The following is a 27,505-nucleotide window of genomic DNA, read 5'->3' on the forward strand; positions in this document are numbered from 1 at the left end:
ATCAGTATGAGAGATGATGTGGCTTGAATGTGAATGGTGCTGTGGAGATTGTAGGAATGTCAGATTGTGGACCCAGTTTGAATATAGAATTGAAGGGATTTGCTGATGGATTGACTTGATGTGGGATGTGAAAGAGGGAAGTCTAGGATGACTACTAAATTTCTTTATAAATATATTTTGCGAAGGTAATATGTATAAATGATATAAAGTTCATGAAATGCCAAAAAAGTGTAACCAAAGTTCTCTTCTTCCCCTCCCTCAGCTACCAGTTTGCCTCTGGAGAAATAAACAGGAGTTAGATTTTTTTCATAGATTTCCAGAGGGATCTATATACACAAACATAAATATGCACATAAATGTATATTTAAGTGGCATTTAACATTCTCTTCAATCTAAGTATTCTGTGCTTTAGTTTAGCCACATAGTCTTTAAGTACTTCTGCATTACACCCTATGCTAAATATATTGATATAAAGAGAAAGGCTCTGTACTCAAGAAAAACTTAAGTCTAACAAGGTTAAAATACAAACAAAGACTTCAAATATAGTGGGGTATCTTTTAAAATAGAAAAAAAGCTGTGGGTTCAAGAAGGAAGGTTGCTTAGCCCAGCAAGCGTTCTTGGTGTCAGAGTACTGTAAGAATTAATGTCTGGGGGGAAATAAAGAATTAAAGTCTGAAGCAAATCTGGAATTAGGTGAAGGAGGATAGGAAATAAAAGTTATCCAATTTGAGTAGGGTAATTGAGATATGTAATCAATATCATATAAGACTATTGTAGTAACTGAATAATGTGAGGTTTAATGTTTTGTTTTGACCATTTATTTTTCCTTTCCTTTATTTCTGTTTTCTGAAAGGTACAACTGGATTTGGAACAAATCCAGGTGGTCTCTTTGGCCAACAGAATCAGCAAACTACCAGCCTCTTCAGTAAACCATTTGGCCAGGCCACAACCACTCAGAACACTGGCTTTTCCTTTGGTAATACCAGCACAATAGGACAGCCAAGCACCAACACCATGGTAAGGAAACAGGCCCATAATTAATTCCAGGTCTTATTTATAGAGCTAAGTAATGAGGCTTCTAATCATGTCAACCCAGCAAGTTCTACCTGTTCTACATTTCTTAAGGATTGATGGTATGTAGTAAAGGGAAAAGAGCAAAATCTTTGAATAATTAAGCCTGGATTCCAGTTTAGGTGCTACTCTGTACTCATTGAGAGGCCGTTGAGCAAGTCACTTATCTTTTCTGAGCATATTTTCTTATCACTAAGAGCTGCTTAGTGTGCTGTAATTTGCCATCCTGAAGCTATACCTGAGGACATTGACTCTAGCCATTCAGTAGATTGTAGAAGAAAATACTTATAAATTACAAGTTATATTTCAAAATGTTCTTTTAGCTTGTTCCCTTAAGCAAAGTCAGGTAAAGAAGTTTAGTTGATTAAAATAAAGGGAGAACTAAACCTCATAAGCCATATTGGATCATTGCTGCCTCTGTGCAGAAAGTGAAAGAGAAAGTCCTTCATCATTACCAATTTATTTCTAGGGACTCTTTTAGGGAAATATGAAATTAAAGTTAATTTGAGGTAGGATTTCTTCTTTTCTTTTTTTTTACTAGAATTCTTGGAATTTACCTGGTCTATCTAGTTTCTGTTATGTTCAGAGTTTTATTAGAGATACTCTGCCTGATTAAAAAACAAGTACAGCTAGACCCCCTAAATCATCAAAATACTAACAAACTGAATTTAGCAACATATAAAAAGGATTATACACCATGACCAAGTGGGATTTATCCCAGGAAAGTTGGCTCAGCATATGACAATGTAATAAGCCATAGAAACAGAATAAAGGACGAAAACTACACGATCACCTCAGTAGATGGAGAAAAAGTATTTGGCACACTTTTATGATATAAGCAATTAACAAAATATAGAAGGGAACCCAGAATGGCCAAAACAGTCTTGAAAAAGAAGAAAGCTTAGAAGACTTAACATTTCTTAATTTTAAAACATACTGTAAAGCAGTAATCAAGACTCTGTGGTTCAAGCATAATGTTATACACATAAATCAGTGGAAGTGAGAGTCCAGAAATAAACTTTCACATTTGATTTTCAATAAGAGTACCAAAATAATTCAATGGGAAAAAATAATCTTTTCAACAAATAGGTGCTGGGACAACTGTTTTCCATGTGCAAAAGAATGAGGTTGGACTTTTCTTCACACCATTGTAGTGACTATAAAAATTAACTCAAAGTAGATCAGATGCTTAAATATAAGTACTGAAATAGAAAACTCTTAAAAGAGTTAGGCAGTGGTTTCTTAGATATAACACCAAAAGCAAAAGCAGTAAAAGAAAAAAAAAATAGAACAGGCTTTATCGAAAGTAAAAACTTGTGGGCCCTGGCCAGTGTGTCTCAGTTGGAGCATCATCCTGTAGACCAAAGGGTTGGAGGTTCAATTCCTGGTCAGGACACATACCTGGGTTGCAGGTTAGGCCCTGGTCAGGGTGCATACGGGAAGCAACAAATCGATATTTCTTTCTCACATCAATCTTTCTTATATCTCTGTTTCTCTCCTCTCTCTTCATCCCCTCCTCTTTCTCTAAAATCAATGAACATCTCCTCGTGTAAGGGTAAAAAAAATTTTTTAAAAAACAGACTTGTGGATTGAAGGTATACTATTACACAAGCAAAAGGAATACGTGCAGATGGGAGAAAATACTTGCAAGTCATATATCTCGTAAAAGACTTAGATCTAGAACATATAAGGGAACATAAAAAGAATGCTTATAGTTCAAGGACAACACAATAACATATTAAAAAATGGCCAAAGAGAAAAAATTTGGGTTAAAGACTTGATTAAGTAGTTCTCCGAGGGTATACAAATGGCTAATAAGCCCATGAAACGGTACCATCAGTAGTCATCAAGGAAATGCATATCGAAACCATGATGAGATACCACTTCAAATCCAGTAGGAGGGCTATAAACAAAAAGGTAGTAGTCAGTGTTTTCAAGAATTCAGAGAAATTGGAACCTTCATATGTGCAACCACTTTGGAAAACAGTTTGGTGCTTCCTCAGAATGTTAAACCAGGAATACCATACCCACCATGAATAAATACCCGGTTGCACACCTTCGTCTTTTCCCCAAGAGAAATGAGAACAAAAACTTGTATATAAACTTGTATCTTAATAGCCAAAAGGTGGAAACAACCCAAATGTCCATCAGTGCTGAATGAATAAACAAATGTGATACACACACACACACACACAGTAGAATATTATTTAGTCATAAAATGGGATGAAGTACTCTGATACCTGCTACAACATGAGTGGACCTTTAAATATGCTAAATGAGAGAACCATTTATCAAACCACATTTAGAATGATTCCATTATATGAAATGTTCAGAATGGGCTAATCCATGGAAACAAAGTAGATTAGCTGTTGGTTACCTAGGAATGGGGAGTGACTGCCAGTGGGCCCAGAATTTCTTTTTGTAGACTTTATAAATGTTACAAATTTAGAGAGTAAGGATGGTTACACAACTCTGAATATACAAACATCTGATTCATTACATGGCTTCTGCTACCAGAGCAGAAAGAATATCGTGCTCTAGTTCCTAATGATACTGGGAGGACTGTGTGAGATCCTAAGGTGCCTGCTTACTTAGTACAATGTTTCTTGTATCTTCTTCAATAAATGTCTCTTTGTAGTACATGGCTGGATACTTTCGGGACAGAACTCATCAAAAAAAAAATTGAATGGTCCACTTTAAATGAGTAAATTTTACGGTATTTGAATTATGTATTAATGAAACTGTTTTTTTTTAATAGTTTATTTTTTATTGTATTTTTTCCATTAACATTTATCCCTCTTATACCCTCTTCCACCTCCACCCACCCCCTTAATGAAACTGTTTAAAAACTGCTTTGAATTTCAATTCAGCAGTAGTCCATTAGTGCAGTATATTTCTTTTGTTAACTAACACATAAGTATAATATTCCCTTAAACACTAGATGATATGAACTTCGCTTATTTGAAATCCAGTCCTGCCACTAAATTGCTATGACATTAGGCACTTTTTTTTTTTTTTAATTCTCACCCGAGGATATGTTTATTGATTTTAGAGAGAGAGAAAGGGAGAGAGAGAAGCATCGATGTGAGAGAGAAACATCAATCGATTGCTTTCCATATGTGTGCCCTGACCAGGGACCAAACCCTCAACCTAGGTACGTGCCCTGACTGGAAATTGAACCCACAACCTTTTTTTGGTGTACCGGGAAGATGCTCCAACCAACTGAGCCATCCGGCCAGGGCATTGAGCAGATTTTTAACTACTCTGAGCTTTATTTTCTTGTGGAAAATGGCCCTGCTTTTTAGGGTTGTTGTGGTAAAGAAAAGAAATGCTCTATGTAAAGTGTTAAGCATAGTACCTGTCACATAAACTTTTAAAAATGGCAACTATTATTATTAATCTAAGGCTCTTAAAGAAAACTGACTGCTGTAGGATATCCTTTAATCTAGATTACCTTTTGCAGGGTTTATTTGGAGTAACCCAAGCCTCACAGCCTGGAGGTCTTTTTGGGACAGCTACAAACACCAGCACTGGGACAGCATTTGGAACTGGAACAGGTCTCTTTGGGCAGACCAGTACTGGATTTGGTGCTGTTGGTTCGGTAGGTGTTTACAGTTGATTATAATATGATAAACGAATTTCTGAGAAAGATTTTATTCTCTTTCAAGTATTTTATAGGGTATAATGTATGATTTGATACTGATGGTAACAAAGTTATTTTGATACAAATTAAAATAACTAGGTAGCTTTAATAGGTTAATTTTTAAAACTTTATAACCTGTTTTGTGTGACAAGTTGATAAGATATTTGGGAATTAAATATTTTTGGTGTTGATCAGGTTGCTAAAATTGTTGGTGCTTTCATGGTTCTGCTGTTGGAGGCTTAACTGAATTATTTTCCTTGTTAAGTCATATAAGTAAAAAATTATTATTTTGGAATATACTTGACCTATAAACAATTTTAAATTCTATCTTATCACTTAAACCATATAAGAATCAGTATGAAACACTCAATCTCTATGATGTACTCATTATAAAAAGCTTTGAACATGCTGTTCTGTTTTTGTGGAGATCGAAATCTGATATTTCCTAACTTTGTGTAACTGATTGAGGTGAGAAATTGAGAAAATTATATAATGCTCCCAAAAGTTATTTTTAAACAGCCTTATTGACATATAATCCACATGCTATACAATTTACCCTTTTAAAATTTACAGTTCAGTGGCTTTTATTATATTCACAGAGTATACAAGTATCACTCTAGTCAATTTTAGAACATACTTATCACCCTAAAAAGAAACCTCATACTCATCACTTCTCATTACTCCCAATTACCTCAGGCCTATTTTCTGTCTATAGATTTACTTATTTAAGGATTTGCTTATTTTGGGCATTTCATATAATGGAATCACATAATGTGTGGTCTTTATGACTGATTTCTTTCACTTAGCATAATATTTTGAAGGTTCACGTTGTAGCATGTTTAAATTGGTTTTTTTTTATGTTTAAATTTTTTATTGTAATTGTTTTTGCTGTCTATTTAAATACATGATATGCATCTATTTGATTCCCTTATCTTTTTTCTTTGCCTTGCTGAAATACTGTGTTTGCTGAGGGGGTTCCATTAACTTCTCAGGCTAGGAGCATTCTGGATTCATAAAAGTTAACCTTTGTCAGATTAGTTATAGTTTTCTGCTAGTCTTAATTCATTCTCCTTCTATTATTTTTTGTAATAAAAGTAATGGCATCTCTCCCTTCACATCCAATCTCATATACCCAAGGTAACCTCTATTTACTGTTTGGAGTATATCTTTATCCTAAAAATTTTCCTGTATTCTGTTCTTTTTAGACCCTGTTTGGCAATAACAAGCTTACTACATTTGGAACCAGCACAACCAGTGCTCCTTCATTTGGTACAACCAGTGGCGGGCTCTTTGGTAACAAACCAACCCTGACTTTAGGAACCAATACAAACACTTCCAATTTTGGTACATATAAAAAGCAGGTTTGGCTTTCTTAAAGTTATACTGACTATACCACACATCATTCTCCTGATTCATATGATTGAGAATAATTAAAAATTCTCAGGTAAGACATGGCTCGATGTCTGTACAAGAGAGAAAGGTCTAAAATCATGGACATGAGCCCTGGCTGGTGTGGCTCAGTGGATTGAGCACCGGCCTGCGAACCAAAGGGTTGCCAGTTCTACTCCAAGTCAGGGCACATGCCAGGGTTGCAGCCCACGTCCCCAGTTGGGGGTATGCAAGAGTCAACCACACATTGATGTTTTTCTCCATCTCTTTCGTCCCCCCTTCCTCTTTCTCAAAAAATAAATAAAATCTTTTAAAAATTAAAAAATAAAATCATGGACATTTGTTGAGATACTTAGAAGAGATGTTAAACTGCCTGTCCTCATTCATATTCTTTTGAACTCCCTGCTATGGATAAAATGGGCCATTCAGCACATGTAGCGGTACTTTGCAGAAAGTTGGTTCTCTAATGGAGATAGATTTTTTTTTTTTAAATAAGGAAACATCATTTTCTTTGGATTACATCACCAGTGGTTGAGAAACCATAAATGAAACTTACATTGTTGACATAACATTCTTTTAGGCCAGGTTTCAACAAATAGGGAAGTAGTGCCCAGATAAGATTTCATGATTCTTTTTTTAAATGCTTTTGTTTTTTTCTTTTTTTTTGAGATTTGATGATTCTTATTGAAAGTTGAGACCTTCTTGATATTGCATATTATTTAGTTTCCATACAGTTGTCAAAAGCTTTATTTTTGAGTACATGTTGAGAAACACAGATAAGATTGAACAATAATTGACAAAACAAGCCCTAAACTCATTTTTGGAAAAATTAAAACCCATTTATTGGAAACATTATGTTAAATGCCTTCCATAACTACGTTATGATGTTTTCAAGCAAATTCAACACTGTGTTAAGTCAGATACAGAAAGTTCATTTAATTAACAAATGAAACAGTGGTTTAAATATTTGTTAACAATTTTAGATACCTTGTTAGGTACTGAATATCTAGTGGGAGGTGAGTGCAAAGACATAGTTATTTGCCATAGGTCAGTAGTCACAGAATTTTCCAGTGAATTTTTAAATGATTTTGTAATGTACTAGAGAAAGATACTACTTTAAACATCCATTGGAAGGTTTTGTTTTCACAGAAATATGAACTACATGAAGGGGTCCTTATCAGGTACCAATTTCTAAATTTATGTATCCCATTTGATTTCTATAACTTTTTTTTTGTTGTATTGCTTGATCATTCCTAGTAATGATTATCATTCTTTTTGGTTGTACTTTATGAAAAGAAAGATTTTGAGGCAGTGGACTTGGTTAGCATGAACATTTTTGTGTAGGTTTAAAAAAAAAGATATTTAGAGAGAGGGGAAGAGAGTGAGAGAAACACTGATGCGCTAGAGAAACATCAGTCGATTGCCTCTTGCCTGCCCCAATTTTGGGACCTGTACTACAATCCAGGCATGTGCCCTGCCCAGGAACCGAACTGGTGACTTTTCAGTTTGTGGGACAATGCCCAGCCCACTGAGCCTCACCAGTCAGGGCTGTATAGTTGGGTTTGTTTGTTTGTTTTCTGGCATGTTCAGTAAGGGCTAAAGCTAGAATTAAGATAACACTTTCTGTTACTTTTGGTAAGGTTGTTTTTCTAAACATAGCGTTAAAAAATGTTTTGGCTTGGAACTAAATGGTGCATAATATTGTGATGAGCTGTGTTTAATAATAATAATGAGATTGGTAGCATTGCCCAAAGCATTTTCCCTTTTTATAGGGTAAGTAGAAATTAGAGTAGATGATTTAAGATTTAGGATGAATCATGTGGATCACAGTAAAACTTACAATCCTTAAACTAGAGTACTTTTGAATGAGGGAGTGGATTATAGTTTATAGAGTCATAATAAAAATATATGTCAATTTGATATCTTAACAGTTCAAAATAGCTATTTAAAATAATGTGTTAATTATTATTCCAGTGTATTAACAACCTATATATACACAAAGGGTTAGGTAGTAAAAGAGAAAAAGAACAAGTGTAAAAAGGATACAATGTATACATTATTTCCCCAGAGTGAGGTGGTAGAATATAGGTCTCCTTCCTTTATGTGCTTCCCTGTAGTTTGACTTTTTATAAGCTTGTCTTCTTTTTAGAATTTAAAAATGTTTTCAAAAGTCTCACCTAAAATTATCCTTTTCAAGAAACTGATTAACTTTCCCCTACTATGCTTCCCATTCTGTGCACACTCCTTCATAAATACAGTATAATGCACATAAGATTTAGCATAATGGTTAAGATGTATGTATGATCAAACCACAAAAGTCAGTTGCATCTCAAAACACAAAAATTAGACATCATTTACAATAACATCAAATACTGATGAATAAGTCTTAACAGAAGATGTCTGTATGCTCTGTGGGGAAAAATATAACACTGAAAAAAACTGAAGAAAGCTATACAGTCTCCATAGATAAATATACTTAATATTATAAAGTTGTCAAATTATCCCTAGACTGATGTACAGCTACGATGCAATTCCAGTCTGAATTCTAACACGGTATTTAAAAAAGAGGGTTTTTTTTAACTGTTGTTCTGTTACAGTTGTCCCGTTTTTTCCCCCTATTGCTCTCCCCTGTCCTGCCCGTCCCACTCCAACCTCAGCTTCTCCCACAGTCAATCCTCGCCCTGTTGTTCATGTCCATGGGTCATTTATACGAGTCCCCCTTCTCCCTTCCCCCTTCCCCCACGTCACTGTCAGTCTGTATAGTTTTTTTATCTGCAAAATTAAGATGGGTAAGATACTGGGTTGCCCCAAAAGTTCATTTGGTAGCACTTAGTTTTCTTTAACTTCATTTGAAACAATTTTGTTAGATTGTATGTGACAGCTGTCATATCAGCGTACATTTTTTTAAAAATTATCAAAATTCGTAAATTTTTGTGTAGCCATTTTAATATTGAAGATGGAAGAAAATACGCAACATTTTTAGCATGTTATGCTTTATTATTTCAAGAAAGATAAAAACACAACTGAAATGCGAAAAAAAATAAGAATTGTGCAGGATATGGAAAAGGTGCTGTGACTGATAGAAGGTGTCAGAAGTGGCTTGTGAAGTTTCATGCTGGAGATTTGTCACTGGACAATGCTCCACAGTCATGTAGACCAGTTGAAGTTGATAGCGATCAAATTGAGACATTAATTGAGAACAAGCAACATACTCAGAATATCCAAATCAGTAAAGTTATTGGTGAATGAAAAATGTATTTTATTTTACAGAAATGAAATGGATTTTTGGCCAACTCAATACTCAAGCATTAAATCAAGGCTCTTCCAACCATCAAAAAAAAAAATCACTGTCACTCATCTTACCCAGGGAACCATTCTAGACTATTTTTTGTACTACCTTCTCACTCCATGAGGTTTTAATAGTATATATATATTATGTATCTGTTTATGTACCCTATGGAGAGCCATAAACCATTGTATGATCTTTTTAGACCCACTCAAGAACAAGTTTTTGCTTCCTTTGAGAATGCTTTTTTTTTTTTTAAGCACATTTCATGTTCAGAATTAAATGTTACTTCTATCTGACTTAGTGCTTGTGTAGGCTTTACTTGATGAAATATGCTGGGCTCCTGAAATGTATTTGACATTATTCCACAATTGCAGATTTCTGATTTCTTTCGATTTTTTTTGTTGTATGAATATATTTATACTCACATTCAGTGATTTGAAAATGAAAGGTCTCATCATTATCTGATATGCCTCACTAGCTCACATGTTGAATTTGAAATGTCCTTAATTTTTTTTGATCGCTAGTATTGACATAATGTCTGGCAATTAAGTAGGTGCTCACTAAGAGTTTGTTAAATGAATTAAAGAATGAATGACTAGGGCTCTAAGAGGAAGGATTCCCTGTAATTATTAGTTAGATGGAGGTTACAGGGTGGCAAGTTTTATATTCTTGGATGAACTTATTTCATTATTGCCCTTCAGGGACGCAGATCCAAGTAAAGCTTTCTTTGATGTTCCTATTTTCTTGGGAAGTTGTCAACTTTGATTTTGTGGGCAGAGATAATCTTCTGATTTAGAAATAAGTCATATAACATCTGGAAATGGAATAAGGTTATACCAAATTCGTGGCTGTCATTATGTCAATGTTGGTTACATGCTATCCAGTATGGGATTGTGTTTCATTCTGGTAGTGATTCATTCACAGTGTTAAAGGGTGGTATACCTGCTACAATTAATTGGTATTGCCAGATCCTTCAGTAATTCTTCAGAGCAGTGGTCCCCAACCTTTTTGGCACCAGAGACCAGTTTCATGGAAGACAATTTTTCCACAGACTGGGATGAGGGGGGTTGTTTCAGGTTGATTCGAACACATTACATTCAAGCTCACCTGCTGTGCAGCCTGGTTCTTAACAGGCCCAGTATGGTACTGGCCCTACGCCTGGAGGTTGGGCACCCCTGCATTAGAGTCATCAGCTCATTTTCTTGGTAAATAATTATTCCCACCAGGGACAAGTTTAAGATTAGTGACTATGTGATAGTGTCTGAATTTCTGAATGAAAGGAATAGATTTAAAGAGGATGAAAATCCTTTGGGTATTGATAAGATGGTGCTTAGCAATAAACCAGTGGCTCTTCCATGCTGCCCTTGTATGCAAACCAACTGAGCCACCCCGTCAGGGCCATTTGTTGATTCTAGTATGTACCCTGACCAGGGATTGAACCTGCAACCTTGGAGTATTGGGATGACTCTCTAACCAACTGAGTTACCTGGCCAAAGCTTGTTTTTGTTTTTGTTTTTAGATTCCACATATACGTGAGATCCTATGGTATTATTATTTTTCTGTTTGACTTATTTCACTTAGCATAATGCCCCCAAATTTTATGTTGCTGATGGTTAGATTTTATTGTATTTTTATGTCTGAATAATATTTCATTATATATACATATACCACTTTTTTTTTTAATTAATTAAATTTTATTTTTAGAGAGAGGGGAAACGAGAAAAAGAGGGAGAGAAACATCAGTGTGTGGTTGCCTCTCACTCACGCCCTAGTGGGGACCTGACATGCAACCTAGTAATGTGCCCTGATTGGGAATCAAACCAGCGACATTTGGCTTGCAGGCCAACACTCAATCCACTGAGCCACAGCAGCCAGGGCTACACCACTTTTTTAAAAAAAAAAAAAAGATTTTATTTTCGGAGTGAGGGGAAGGGAGGGAGAAACATTGATGTGCAAGAGAAACACCATTCAGCTGCCGCTGGCACGCCCCCAACTGGGGACCTGGCCCACAACCCATACATGTGCCTGACCAAGAATTGAACCCAGAGACCCTTCATTTTGCAGGATGATGCCCAACTCATGGAGTCACGCAGGTCAGGGCCACAGCACATTTTCTTTATCCATTAATCCATCAATGGATAATTAAGTTGTTTCCATATCTTCGCTATTAGTAAATAATGACAGTGAGGATGCGTATATTTTTTGAGCTTTTTCTTTTTTAGTACTGCCCCCCTTTTTTTTTGATAAATAATCAGAAGTGTAATTGCTGAGTTGTATGACAGTTCTATTTTTAATGTTTTGAGGAACTTTGATACTGATTTTCATAGTGGCTACACCATATATTTTCACCAGTAGCACACAGGGTTCCTTTTCTTCCACGTCCTTGCCAACCTGTTTCTTGCCTTTTTATTTTTTTTAAGGTTTTGTTTGTTTATTTTTAGAGAGGGCAAAGAGAAGGAGAGAAGCATTGATGTGAGAGAGAAACATCAATTGATTGTCTCTCATATGTGCCCCAGCTGGGGACCAAACCCACAACCCTGGCATGTGCCCTGACCTGGCATTGAACCCATGACCCTTCGCTTTGCAGGACGATGCCCAACAAACTGAGCCACACTGGTCAAGGCTATTTCTTGTGTTTTTGATGATAACCATTCTAACGGGTGTGAGGTGATAATTCATGTAGTTTTGATTCACATTTCCCTGATGAGTAATAATGTTTAGTAACTTTCTGTATCCCTGTTAGCATCTGTATGTCTTTGGAATAATGTCTATTCAGATTCTCTGCCCATTTTTTCTTTTTTCTTTTTTTTAAGATTTTATTTTTAGAGGGGAAGGAAGGGTAAAACAGAAGAGGAGGAGAGCATCGATGTGGGAAAGAAATATTGATTGGTTGCCTCCCACTTGCCTCCAACCAGGGACCTGGCCTGCAACCCAAGCATGTGCCCCAGTGGGGAATTGAACCAGCAACCTTTTGCTTTGCAGGACAATGCTCAACCCACTGAGCCGCATTAGCCAAGGCTCTGCCCATTTTCTAATCAGATTGCTTTTTTGCTATTGAGTTGAATTCTTTATATGTATTGGATAGTACCTTTTCTCAGATGTTATGATTTGCAAGCCTTTTCATTTTATTGATGGTTTTCTTTGCTTTTTAGTTTGGTGTAGTCCCATTTGATTATTTTTGCTTTTGTTGCCTTTGTTTTTGGTGTCAGATCCAAAAATCATCGACAAGGCAAATGTCAGGGAGATTACCATTTATGTTTTCTTAGAGGAATTACCTAGTTTCAGGCTTTACATTTAAGTCTTGAATCCATTTTGTGTATGATGTAAGATAGTGGTCCAGTTTGATTCTTTTGCATGTGGCTGTCCAGTTTTCCCAGTACCATTCATTATAGAGACTGTCCTTTCCCCATTGTATATTCTTGACTCCTTAGTCATAAACTGACCATTAACTAATTAATTGTCCTTAATTTTAATTTTAAAAATTGTTTTGAAATAACAGAGTTGATAAACATTTATCAGTAAGAATCTGAGGAAATGTGTGGTATAAGCAGTGTAAGTTGAGACTTACTTCCCTCTTGTTGGTCTGAGGTAGTTCATAAATATTTTGTTTTCTGCTGTTTATGGGAATAGATGGTCCCTTCTGGTTAACTTGAACTCAAAAAGAAAAACTATTTCCAAGTACTTTATTTTTTTAGAGAATTGATTGTGCTTGAGTAGGCAGGCAGTGGTTTGTTTTTGTGGCAAAGCTGAAAATATTTAATAAATTATGAATTAAATGTATTGAGATTAAGTCAGATTACTGGATTGGATTTTAAATGACATTAAAATATTTTTTCAAACTGTTTTAAAATCTTCAACTTTTTTTCTTAATCCTTTTCAGTGAGCTAATAACCCAAATATTGACCTAACACAGTATAACTTTCTTAGTAGGTGATATTCTCGTACATTCCAAGATGCTCTCTTGATTCTTTAAATCATTCATGTGTACTTCTCCATGATGTCTTTTAAAGACTTTCAGGTATTTTACAAACAAGGTTTGCTGGCCAGTGATTAATTTTTCCTATTATCAAAAGAGATTAATAATATGTTCATTAACTTTTTTGTTAGTATGTAGCTCCAAAAAGTGCAAAAACATTGTGGACATATCTGAAAAAAAGAGAAATAATAGCAGTAATGCGATGTAGGGTGTCTGTGTGTGGAGATCTGTGGACTTTAGAGGAGCATCAGGATTTTTCTAAATGATGGGTCATAGTGAAGGAGGATGGTTTGTTCAACTCTCCATCATCTCTGTGAAATAGTTTAATTCAAGAAAAGTTAATGATTATTTTCTTTTTAATACCGGCTAGCTGAGTCATTGAGTGCTCCTATGAACTGACCATGATGCCATTAAACCTTCTCATGTGTGATCAGCCACACATTATTATCTATACAAGGTTCATTTTTCAAAACAAAAACTGCTTTTAAAGATTTTAATAGATAATTTTATCTTAGCAAACCTTTAGGTTCAGTGAAGTATATTTGTTGACAGTCTTATTTTTTAGTGAAAGTTACAAGGAATGAGTTTTTCTCTTAATAATTAAACGTGAAACGTAGGTTGGAGGCTTTAAATCTTAACAAAGGGAATGTTTACCAAGCTCAAGCACAATCACTTTGCTTTTCATTTTTTTTTTTTTTTTAAAGAATTTATTTATCTTGAGAGAGGGGAGAAGGGAGAAGGAGAGAGAAACATCGACATGTGAGAGACACATCAGTCGGTTGCCTTCCACACACCTACAACCCAGGCATGTGCCCTGATGGGGAATCAAACTGGCAACCCTTCCGTTTGCAGGCCAGTGCTCAATCCACTGAGCCACACCAGCCAGGGCTTGCTTTGCTTTTTTGATGTTGGATATTATCCTAAACTGAATTGGTATTTCAGGTCTGAAATGTAATTAATAGGATGACTTGTAGGATCTGTTTACAGGCATCAAATTTAAATTTAAAAAATTAAATTAGGATATCATTTAGAATATATTACTGAAAGGATCTAAAACTTAGGGTCAGACTGCTTTGTTTTAAATTCCCTTGTACAAGAAAGTGAGAGTTGTGTTTAAAGTACAGTCCACTCATTCTTTTGTCTTTCTAGGTTTTGGCACAAATACCAGTGGGAATAGTATTTTTGGAAGTAAACCAGGACCTGGGACTCTGGGAACTGGGCTTGGTGCAGGATTTGGAACAGGTAAGGAACTGTACCATGAGATTTAGGAAATGGTGATCTTGGCTTTCTAATTGCTGGAATTTAAGACTTGTGTTTGATCATATGCCTGGAAATAAGAGGTCTAGATTTTCACTTTCACAAATGAATTTATAAAACATTTCCAGCAGTTATGCTTTACTAGGTTTTAAAACATTGGCACGTTTCTTCTAGAGGCTGTAGGTTCCTTTCTACAAATGTTTGTCCTCTGATATTCCTGCTTTATGTGGGATTTTCAGTATTTGATGTGAGACTTGTTAATATGGTGACACTTTTAACTTTTAAGTTCCCCTGTGTTACCTTTGTGACCAGAATTTGAGACATTGAACAGTTTATTGAGTAAGCTTTATTACCCTAATAGTAAGAGCACATGCTGAAGTAATTAACAAATAAATACTTGGAGTTTTTGCAAATTCTGTGCATACTTTTCAATTCTTTTCACCTAGATACAGAGCTGAAATGTCACACCTTTGTCTCTATTCCTGCTATTGATAATTTTTCAGTGTCCCTGAAGGAAGGCATTGACTGTGCTACCTACCTGCCCCACTGTTTTAAACAGTTGGAGGATGGTGATGGTCATAAAATGAATAAGTGCTCCAGCAAGGTGGTTTAAGCATATAGTTATTGCGTACTTCCCCAATTCATCTGACCATGGGTTTGGCCATTTATTTCCATGGTCTGTGCTTCCATTTACCAGTTATCCACTATCTTTGCTTCTGTGCTCATGATTGTTCACCTCTCTTTTTTGTACTCTATGAACTTTTATTTATTTCTTTTAATAAAAGTTGTGCTTGTAAAAAAAGAATCAACAAGAAGTACCATGAAAAGAGCACATCTTTTAGTTGTGAACTAATAGCTATTGAAAGTTTGGTCTTGTCAGAACCCTTTATATACCTTTTTCAAATGTGCTTAAATACATACATACATACACATACACGTTTAAGCATATATGTGTTTTATATATAGGGTTTTTTTTGTTATATTCTTAAATGGAAACCATATTCTACATGAGTGTTTTTTAAGCCAAATGATTAAATACATTAATTAGTTGGATGTAATATTAATGTAGATGGCTACAACTAGCATTTTTAAAACCTGAACTGGAATTTTTAAAAAACTAATGTACAAAGTTAAGTATTTAACTTTGTTTCACTTATATACACAGGGTGGAGCAAAAGTAGGTTTATGGTTGTATGTGAAACAGTTTATTCTTGTATTGTTATTTATTAATGTATGTATTACTTTCCATGCAAACAGTTGTAAACCTATTTTTGCCCACCCATGAATGAGTGTTTATGGGTCTCATTGTATTTTATATTGCATGCTGTAGTCAAAATGTTTCAAACTGAAAGCAACTGCTGTATATAGTATTCTGTGTTTCTCCCCCCCCCCCCCCCCCATTTTCCATGACATTTTGGGCATATGGTTTTTCTCTTGGTCAGTTACATATAGATCTAACTCATTCTTTAAGTATAAGTTGTTTAGTATTTCATTAAATGTATGTGCATATGTACATGTAAGACATAAGTATACACACCATAATTTATTTAATGTTTCCCCTTTTGAGGGACACTTGAGTTATTTTATATTATTAGCAATTCAGTAATGAAGATATTTGTGACATAATATTATGTGTGGTAGTATTATATAGAATTTATTCATGGAATTTGAATTTTGGTCAATCTTGCTAACAATATGCCTTCTAAAAAGAATGCCACTTTGCATTTTTGCTCACATTGGTATAAAAGTGTTAATTTTCCATACCTTTTCCATACTGTTGGACCTTTTCATCTTTACATGCATGATAATGAAAATTGGTATTTTTAATTTGCACCTCACTCATTAGTGGTGGAGGATATCCTTATGTTTACTGGCCATTTGAACTCTTGAATTTCTTATTCCGTAATATTTGATCATTGTTTTTATTTTATTTGTGAGAGTGCTTTGTATACTGTGGCTATTAACCCTTTTTGGTTGTATGACAGTTTATTTGAGCCTTTTAACTTACCCGTGTAGAACTAAAAAGCTCTAGTTTTTTTGTACAAGCCGATTCCTAAACTTAAGCAGAATGTGTCATCTGACATCAGTGTTCTCTTCTTTTCCTAGAGGAATATTAGGTTTGGTGTGGGCAAATTAAGGGCTTTTTCCCAGGGTAGTTTTGATTCCAGACACTGTAATAACCAAAAGTCTATAAGGCCTGGGTAAGAGGCTACTCTACTGTCCATTACAGGTATTTCCATCAGATCTTTATTTCATTTTGTTTATGTTATTGTCTTCTACAAGTTTTATTTTTATGTGGTCAAAATTTTCATTCTCTTTGGCTTTTTGCTCTTGCAGGTTATGATGAGCAATGACTTCTGTTGTAATCCAAGATTATGACATGTTCTGTCACATTTTTTGTGATGCTGTTCTCTTTTATTCCATAGTAACATATATCTCAGCCTTTCTATTAGTTTAATATATATTGCTTTTCTTTAACAGTTTTACCTTACAATGAATTACATTTTTATTACTGTTATATACTTCTCATTCATGCCTTGTTTCCATAAACTAAAAGCCAAATAGAATTAATAAAAAATTTTAAACCCCAACCTTAGCAGCGGATCATATAGGGAAACGAGAATTGTGAGAATCACAGTGCTCTTGGAATTCTTTGATGAGTACATCTGCTAAAGCAGATTTTTAACTTTAAGAGGAATGTGTCTTGAGACTGCTCTATATAAACACCCACATTCATGAATTCTGCATTTCGTGGTTTAAGTAGAATAGCACTGTAGCTTTGGGCTGTGTGGGTTTTTTTGTTTTGTTTTTGGAGGGGCAGGGAGAATATGAGCTGAAAGGTATTCCTGTGCAGCTTTTTGTTTTGAGTGACAGAGATTCAAACTCATACCTCAACAGAAGTAAATTTCCCTGTAACATAGGCCTTTACTACTCTTGAATAGTTGACAAATAGAAATATTAAATGGACAAATACATATGTTTTTTTGTACACTTAGATTTAAGTCATCAATCAGTGTAAAATATTTTGTATTATCCTTTGTTATGTGATCCCCACCGCCCATGTGCTCAGACGAAGGAACACTCATTAAATCATGGGTGTATCAGTTTCTTCTTCGTAGTGATATTAACTATCAGCATCATCAGTGGTATGCCATTTTATTGGTAGTTACTTAGTAATAATACTAAAAAGTTTTAGTTTGTAAAATTTTTCATGAAGTGATAAGTTTAAGGGTACAGCTAGTAAAGTTGATCGTTACACTGAGACATACACAGAAAAATCTACCCCATGCTAATAGATACCATAGATAAAACTAAATTCTAAAATTTATTACAAGACCTCAAAAGGAATATAATTTTCATTTTTTTTGTGGAGTTTCTAAGGTTACTGTTACCATGGTGCCAAGTCTTTATTTCATTTTGTTTATGTTATTGTCTTCTACAAGTTTTATTTTTATGATGCCTACACCTAATCATAAATACAGCACATTTCTTAAATTGACATTATCATACATCAGAATGTTTCCAGTAAGTCCTTTCATTAAGCCTAAAAAGCTACTTGTGGATAATATAAGACGGATCTGGATAAAATACATATTTTCCCTTGATAAATTATAACAGTACACAGGTCATTTTATGACAGTCCCTTTCCAAGTCACCGGAACCTCCCAATATCTTTTTTATCCTCTTGTGGGTTATTGAAATACAGTGATTTTTAGACTGTTTCACTGTTTTTTGTCCAGGGCTGCTGCAAAGGTGAGGGAAATACTTATTCAGGAACAATTTTATATATTTGGGTTTCATCTAAGTTTTTGTTTGGAGGTAAGGATTTGTTTGCTACCCAGAAAAATATCCTTTGAGGGAGTAATATAATTTTAGTTTTTCTTGAAATATTCACGAAATTCTTATGGTTAAGGACTCAGTCCCTGTTCCAGAGTGGAACTTTTTAAGGTGAAATAATCCCATTGCTACATTGTTGTCTTTTTGTTATTAATGAGATTGTAAAATTAGGGAATGCTTTTTCCATTAATTAGTCACCCTCACTATTTTATAATGTGTGAATTTTCTGAGTATAAACTTGTTATTCTTTTTTTGGTTATGATTTCAAAGCAGTTCACATTTGGTATTTTTAACCTCCAAGTGTTATATCTTTGAAATGATTTTACTTATTTTCCTGGTAACCATATCTCTATCAAGATATATTGGAACATTAATTAGAAGGAACTTCAGATCTTCCAAATTACCATTAACTTTTTGAGGAGAGAGAGAGAGAGTGTGTGTGTGTCTGTAAATGTTTTAAATAATTTATGCCAGTAACATATTCTAAATAACTGAATTCTCCTTGTTTTATACTTTAAAAATAATTGCTGACAAGGTCCATAAGAGTAAGAATCATTTGACATTAAAATGTTATAAGTTTCACCCTGGTGGGTATGGCTCAGTGGGTTGAGCACCAGCCTGCGAACCAAAGGGTCACCGGTTCGATTCCCAGAGGGCACATGCCTGGGTAGCAGACAAGTCCCCAGGTGAGGTGTGTGGGAGAGGCAATTGATTGATGTTTCTCTCACACATCGATGTTTCTCTCCTTTTTCCTCCCTTCCTTCCCCTCTTTCTGAAAAGAAATTAATAAAACCTTTTTTAAAAATTACAACTTTCTGCAGTGGGTTTCCCTGTGGTTAAAATAAGTTCTTATTCTATCCAATCTGATTCATGCTGAAACTTGATTCTCTTTGGTAACCTTATCACAAGTCACTTAGCTTTTTATAAAACAAAAAGTCTAAAATAGTTTTCATTTGATGGGATACTTGAAAGTGTTACTATTTTTGTTACTAAATTTGTTGGATTTGGTTTTCTATAGTTTAGCTTTTAGTAAAAAAGATGACATTGAGTATTTTGATTTGCAAATATTTTTAAATTGATTTTAAAGAGAGAGGGGAAGGAGAGAGAGAGAGAAACATAACTTGCTTTTTCCACTTACTTATACATTCATTGGTTGTTTCTTATATGTGCCCTAGTCAGGGATCAAACCCACAACTTTGGCATATTGGGACTACTCGTACCACCAGCTGAGCTACCCAGCAAGAGCCTGATTTGCAAATACTGAGATTTAATGAGAATTAACTTTTTAATTCTTTCAAAAATCTATTTTACTATGGAGTAGCAGATAAGAGTCGAGGTTTTATTGTCAGATGTTCTGAGGTTTGAACCCCATTTTAACTGTTTACTACGTTTGTGACATTGAGCTAATTACTAAACCTTCAGTTTTCTCATCTGTAAAATGGGGATAATAATTTCTACTTCCAGGCTTGTGAAGATTAAATGAGATGATACTAGTTAATATTTAAAGAGTGTTAATATCTACCAGACATTTACTTGTTTAGTATGTACATATTCATTTTAAATCTTGGAAAAAATATCTAAACCATGTGTTATTATCTTATTATAGTTAAGGAAACAACATGGAGGCTAAATATTTTGCCTGTTATATATATAATATATGCAGCACAGTGCCTGGCATATAGTTAGCATTTACTGTATTAGCTCTTGTTGAAATGAGTGGTTATTATGAGTTTCCAAATGTATTATGTTTTTAAGTAACTGACCTCTGGTACAACATTGAAAGGATCTTCTGTGGCGCATTTTTCTTTCCTCTTGTCTCCGTAGCTCTTGGTGCTGGACAGGCATCTTTGTTTGGGAACAACCAACCTAAGATCGGAGGGCCTCTTGGTACAGGAGCCTTTGGGGCCCCTGGATTTAATACCACGACAGCCACTTTGGGCTTTGGAGCCCCCCAGGCCCCAGTAGGTAAGTGTCAGTCACTTCAGAAGGCTTTTTCAGTTTATTTCTTGCTAATACTTAAGTTGCTGACTTGATTTCCCACTTTACCTCTGTTCCACTCCTACCAAAGCAGTACATGTATACATGTCATTGAGTAATTATGTAGTGCAAAAGGACTTGTAATTGATCCTGGCCTTCCCTGCTTCCCAATTCTCAGACCAACTCACCCAAGGAAACCACTTTTCTTACAGCTTTTAATTCATCTGGTATATAATTAAGTTCATGTCTCTGAATGATGTGCTTATATTGCTGTGTTTTGCTTTATTGAATATAAGTAAATTGAAATTGCTAATGATAGATGAAAATTTAGCTCATTTATCACCTTTATGTTCTTTTTCCACTCCTCCCAATATAACTATGTTTACTGTTTTTCCATACTTCATTTGAATACCCTTTTCCGGTTTTTGCAATACCTGTCTGCCACTTTTATTATTATTTCTATTTCAAAATTAACTTACTTTTTAACTTAAATATCTTTTTAAAGAAAATTATGTTCTACCAGAAAGGAAAAATTGATATCACCTGTCATAAATAGAGCAAGCTAGATGGGTAAATAGATAGGGGTTTAAATTCATCTCCAGTACTATTATATTCCATGTGTCACATTTTGAGAAGCCTTTGCAGATTTAAGCTGTGTCTTTGTATACATTATTTTCTTCTGTCAGATAGGGTGTAGTATTTTTGACTCTCCTTGGTCAAATAAGAATATTAGTATATTAGTGCCCCTCCCTCCTTACCCTCTTTTTCTTCCATTTCTTTTGCCACCTTTATATTTTTATATTGAGGAAGTTGATAACATCTTGTCTTAAATCATTACTGTTTTCTTTGGTTAAAGCATAAAAGTTGCAAACGAACACATTTGTTGTAAGTATGAAAATATTGCTGCCCAGCCAAGTACATCTTTACCATATACCTTTTCTTGGGATTTCTGATTGTTTTTCCCTTTCATTGCCAGCCTTTATTGCCTTCCTAAAGTAGTCTAAATTCTTAAGGATTTATCAGAAAATTCTTTTACCCTAGAGTACTTCATTCTTTGATCCCTATGTCCTCTGCAGCAATATGAACTCTGGTTATTCCATAGGCCTTCAGCATTGCTCCAGGATATTTCTTTGAAGTCTACTCAGTGGGAACTGCTGTGTCCTGGATATGGGGTTTTCCTCTTCCCCCCTCCCTAGTTTTCTGGAATGTATTTTCAAGTGTATATGAAAGGTAAACTTTGACCACTTACAGGTCTAACTATATCTTCATTGGTTTCTTACACTTTAATGTTCAGAATTCTGGTGTGAAAATAATTTGCTCTCAGAACTTTTACTGTATTCTTTCTTGCATTAACCATTACTGATGAGAATTCTAATGTCTTTCTAATTCTTGAAACTAGTTCCCCCCAGTCCCACAAACATTTAGGGGATTGTCCCTTTGTCCTGAAATTTCAGGATCTGCTTAGACCTCTGTAACAGTGCTTGGTCTTTTTAGTTTTAGCTGTGTTGCTACTTTTTAGGGAATTTTTGGTTGTCTTCTAAATCATGACCTTTTTGTATTTTTATTTTTAATATATAAGAATTCTTTCTTCTCTGAAAGTTTCTTTATTCAAGCATATAGTTCTTAGATGCAGTGTTTCTTGAAACTCAATTTGTTAATTGGCATTAAATTTTTTTTAATTCTAAAGCTTATTCTAATGTTCACACAGGTTCTTCTGTTCCTTAAATTCTTCAGGATTATTTTTGTTTTATTTTGATCTTACTCTTTAATATATGGTGATTTTCCCCATTTATATTTTAGAATAAAATAATAAAAGTCTCGCTGGCTATTTGTGTGTGTATGGGTAGAGCTTGTGTAGCAGCTGGTTCCACTTTAAGGTAACTAGTCCAGGAACCAGTTATTATCCAGGGGTCCTCTAAATGTCAACTCTGGGATGATGCAAGCACTCAAACTAGTTGCCCTTGCTCTTTTCATTGTTAACTTGGTTTCATCAGAGGCACACACTTGATATTTTTGGCCTATCTGTTGAGCATCAGGGATTAGGAAGATGACAGTGTCATCGTTTTGTATGCACACTTTGTATTCTTCTGTTTTCAGTCTCACGTCATCAAAATTGATATTCTAGAACCCCTAGTGTTTCTGGGATTCTCCAGCGCAGATAATGCTTTGTTTTTTATTGTAATCACCTGTTCATTTGCTACTTTCCCATTCATTGTAATTATGGGTTATATCGATATATTTTAATTTTTTTAATCATAGATTTTATTTCGGTCTTTGGAGAGAGCAGAGGTGAATTAGAATTCTACTTGATCTCTGTTGAGTATCAGAATCAGATATATCATTAAAAATAATATTTTCATTTTATTTTCCTTATTTTTGGTTATTTTCAATAGAAGGGGTAGCACAAGTATTGTAACCTGCCATTTTTATTTGGATCACTTTTTTATTTTTTCAGATTTAATGTGTTTTATTGATTAAAATATTACATTTGTGCCAATTTCCCTTCCCTCTGCTCCCCTCCACCCGGTGGCCCCCCTCCCTCCAGTTGTCCCCCCCTTTTAGATTATGTCCATTAGTTGTGCATACAGTTCCTCCCAACCTCTCTCCGTCTATTCCATTCCCTCCTACCCTGATCCCCAATTCCTATATCATCTCCCTCCCTCTCCCCACTCCCCTTCCCTGTTGACCTCCCCCCAATATGCTTCCCGTACCCACAGTTCCTTTTCCACTCTCGTTGCCTGTTTAGTTTGCCTTTGTTTCATCTCCCTAGCTTCTGTTTTTTAAACCAGTCCCTTTAACATCTCATATAACAGTGGTTTGGATCTAATGAACTCTTTCAGTTTTATTTTGTCCTGGAAACACTTTCTCTGTCCTTCTATTCTGAATGACAATTTCGCTGGATAGAGTATTCGTGGTTGTAGGTTTTGGATTTTCATTACTTTGAATATTTCTTGCCAGTCCCTTCTTGCCTGTAGGGTTTCCCTTGAGAAGTCAGCTGATAGTCTAATTGGGACCCCTTTGTACATAATTCTTTTCTTCTCTCTTGCTGCTTTTAAGATTCTCTCTTTATCTTTAATTTTTGACATTTTGATTATAATGTGTCTTGGAGTGGTTCTCCCTGGGTCCAGTCTCTTGGGAACTCTCCTTGCTTCCTGGACCTGCAAGTCTATTCCCTTCCCCAAGTCTGGGAAGTTCTCCTTTATTATATTTTCACTCAATTTTTCAAGTTCTAGTTCATCTTCCTCACTCTCTGGCAAACCAATGATTCTTATGTTGGGCCTTTTATAGCGGTCCCAGAGGTTTCTGATCCTCTCATTGTTGCTTCCCATTTCCTCTCGCTGCATTGGTTGACTGCTTGTTCCTTCTCCATATTCCAGTTTGTTGAAATGAACTCTGGATTTGTTTTCCTCACCTTCTGTCTCGTATGCGGTTTTGTTCCTTTCGTTATGAAAGTTTTTCACTTCTTTCTTATCTTTTTCCTGCTCTTTTGTGAATTCTGTAAGCCACCTGATAACAATGGCCCAGAACTGAGCCTCTGACAGGTTTCTTATCTTTTCATCTGTCAGGTTCTCTATCTGTTGTCTGGTGAGCTGTGCTACCGGGATTTCTATAGTTGTCTGCCTCATTTTGACAGATACGTTTTGTTTTCTTGGGCCGGCTGTCGGGGGCAGTGCCTGTGTACTCGTAATGACCCAGCGACCGGCGCCGTTTGGCGTCACAAATCAGCGACCGGCGCCTGCCTGCGACCTATTTCGCAGCCCTGTGGCGCTTTCTTTCTTTGGGGGCGGGGGTCCAAGATGGATTCACACAGTTATTCAGCTAGGAGACCGGGATCCGTCCTCCCGCCCCCCTGGGCCTCACTGTTCAAGGCGATGCGGTGGCTGCTCTCCCCAGCGCTGGAGTCGCGCACTGCCAGGGGCCCGCCTGCAGCCGGGATTTCTAGCCGCCCCACCGGGTCTCAGGTGCGGTCTCAGGTGCGATCGCAAACAGCTCTGTCCTCTTTAACTCTTACCTGCCCAAATGGCACCGCTGGTTTATAACTTCAAATGTTGGGCTTCCGTGTAGTTTTATTTTCTGGAATTTCTAGTTATCCTTTGTTTTGAAGTGGTTGTATTCCTCTAGTTGTAGAGGGAGACCTAGCGTGTCCGTCTAAGCCTCCATCTTGGCCGGAAGTCCTGGATCACTTTCTGAATGGTTTTTAATAATCTCATCTTTTTTCTTTTAATTTTTTTCAACTACAGTTTACATTCAATGTTATTTTGTATTAGTTTCAGGTGCACAGCATAGCGGTTAGACAGCAATATACTTTACAAAGTGTTCCCCCTGATATTTTCAGTACCCACCTGGCACCATACATAGTTATTACAATATTTTTGACAATATTCCATATGCTGTGCTTTTACACCCCCTATTTTGTAACTGCCATTATGCATTTCTCAGTCCTTTTACCTTTCTCATTCAGTCCCCGAAATCCCCTCTCCTCTGGCAATCATCAGTTTGTTCTCCATATCCCATCTTTTTTCAAAGCCTATTTAAAAAGTTTCTGACCAAAAAATTTAATATTACAGTTGCATAAGTAATTGTATTGACTTTTCTTTTTAAATTTTATTTTCAGAGAGAGGGAAGGGAGGGAGGAAGAGAGGAAAAGAAACCTCAATCAGTTGCCTCTTCGCACACCCCCAACTGGGGACCTGGCTCACAGCCCAGTCATTTGCCCTGACCGGGATCAAACCTGCAACCTTTCACTTTGTGGCATGATACCCAGTCCACTAAACCACACCACTCGGGGTTGTATTGACTTTTAGAATGTATATTTTTGCATCACAGAATCTTAATTAGAAGGTTCTTGAGAGTTTTTGTGAGTTCATCCTTATTGTGGGAGTTCTTTACTTAAAAACCTCAGTTAAGGGGCCTTTGCTACAGCTCAGTCTAGTCCATTGTTTTTTTTAGGTTGTTTAAAAACCAAAACCTGCCTTCATAGTATTTCTACCCAGGTTCTACTTTTACCTCCTAAGGCTAAGCGATACCATTCTGCTATAATTTGTTTGCCAAACCTCACTGTCTTTTTCTTCCAGATAAAGTATCATCAGCTGCTTCTCTTCTCAGAAGACTTAATTTTTAAACTTTTTTTAATCTCTTTAATCATTTGATCATAATAGAGTTTTTTGATATGTTTTCAGATTATTATGATCAGAATTGAATATAACACCAGTGGTAGCTTAACTAGTACTTATGCTTCCTTATGCTCTTATTTTTGCTAATGTGTTGGTTTTTTCCTGTATTTTTAAATACAGTTAACATAGAGAAATTTCATACTTAAACATACAAAAATAAAAACATACTCACATTTTTCTAATTATGTTTGGGTTTTTAAAGGAAGTTTTTATATTTTTGAGCAAATCCATGTAGGGTTACTTACACTTGTTCAATGGTGGGATCAGCTGGTGCAAGGCAGCTTTTTAACGGGTAACTGACTGAGCTAGCACACTGACCAGTGAGTATTATTCTATAAAAATATTAAGATTTTCTTGAGTCTTCTTGAATAGTCCACAGAATAACACTATGCTGATAATTTGTGCCACTGTGTACCAAAAGATACTTTTCTATGTTATTTTTCTCACCTCTAGTCTTAAAATGGGTTTAAGAACTTTCTGAATACAGATGATGTACTATATGCTTTTTAAAATTTTTTATTTTTAGAAAGTGGGGAGGGAAACGTCAATATGAGAGATAAACATCCATTAGTTGCCTCTGGTACGCACTCGGACCAGGGACTTGATCTGCAACCCAGGCATGTGCCCTAACTGGGAATTGAACTGGAGACCTGTCGCTTTGTAGTGTGACTCAGCCACACCAGTCAGGGTGCTATATGCTCTTTAAATTGACATCTCCTTTGGGCTTCAAAAACCTGAGCAAATTTTCATTCTCTCTTTAAATATCAACCTACAGTGTTTTAGTGTTTAATGAATACATTTGATTTTAAGAAAGTTTAATTTGACTAAAGTAGAATTACCCATTTGTCACAAATTTAGTTTTAGCCATTTAGTCTGGGTTTCTTGTTATTGCTGCTGCTATTGTGTTTTTCTCCCTATTGTGAGTATTGAAAATTTCAAAATGTTTTGTTTATGGCACTCCTTTAACATGTATTATCTTATATTTTAGCTTTAGCCTTAGCTTATAAAGGAAGAAAAATTAATATCTAAAATGACTTAAGTGTGGATTCATTTTTTTTAATCAGTCTTTTTGGAAATATTTATCTTGCAAAGAGGTTTCTTCATCAATCTAGGTACAATGCAGATAATGTGGGGTAATTTTTTTTTTTCTTTTTACTATGTACAGTTGTAGATCATTGTTCCTTGTCTGTTTCCTAAATTCTCTGTGACTGATGACACATTTGTTCTTACACTTGGAAAAAAAAATAGACTAATTAGGTGATCTTTTTTTCCTTTCAATTTTTACTTCAATGTAGTATGAGTATTAAGTACGAATAATAAACCTGTAAGGATGCCTTAACAGCTGTGTTCATTTTTAGTATGCTGCTTCCTTCCTCTGTATTCTTAGTATATACAATATTTTTAATTCTGGGATGTTTACTTATTAAACTAAATCAAAGATACTTTCTTATTTCTACAATGAAACACGTAATTATTTTTAATAACTACTTAACCACCCACCGTGTTGATGTATCATAATTTTATAGCTGTTAATGTTGGACATAGGTCATTTCTGGTTCTTGGCTATCACATACAATGTTTGGTGAACACAACATTTTTTCATTTTGTTTTTAGTTTAATTCAACCCTTGGGTTAAATTTCCAGGCTTTAAATTATTAGATTGAAAAATACAAAAATAATACTTGTTCTGTTTATAGTGTCATATTGTTTCTTTTAGACAGACTAAACCACTTTTTAATGTTTTTAAAAGTCAAAGACTAATATAACTGTGCCACTGATAGATAATGAGGTAGGTATAAAAATATTTCTTCCAGGTTGTTTTAATTTGCATATCATTGATTAATAGTAATGATGAAACCTAAGTAAAATTGTATTTATATTGTTTCTTAATG

At 35.3% G+C, this 27,505-nt stretch overlaps 1 protein-coding gene across 3 annotated transcripts in view; it reads left to right on the plus strand.

The window, feature by feature from the left end:
• The window catches only part of NUP98 (nucleoporin 98 and 96 precursor), a 121,262-nt gene that overhangs the window by 29,158 nt on the left and 64,599 nt on the right, over window positions 1–27,505 (plus strand). For 2 of the 3 annotated variants that reach the window (XM_090264773.1, XM_090264764.1), the window contains exons 8-12: window positions 854–1,017; window positions 4,535–4,672; window positions 5,920–6,007; window positions 14,518–14,610; window positions 20,287–20,427. In XM_090264773.1, the coding sequence (XP_090120899.1) occupies window positions 854–1,017; window positions 4,535–4,672; window positions 5,920–6,007; window positions 14,518–14,610; window positions 20,287–20,427 (624 nt within the window). Of the gene's footprint in view, window positions 1–853; window positions 1,018–4,534; window positions 4,673–5,919; window positions 6,059–14,517; window positions 14,611–20,286; window positions 20,428–27,505 lie in introns of all 3 variants that reach the window. The other variant, XM_090264761.1, reaches the window with a different exon arrangement.

The sequence above is a fragment of the Furipterus horrens genome, unplaced genomic scaffold (assembly GCF_987537825.1).
Source record: "Furipterus horrens unplaced genomic scaffold, mFurHor1.1.pri manual_scaffold_2, whole genome shotgun sequence".
Taxonomy (NCBI): Eukaryota; Metazoa; Chordata; class Mammalia; order Chiroptera; family Furipteridae; genus Furipterus; species Furipterus horrens.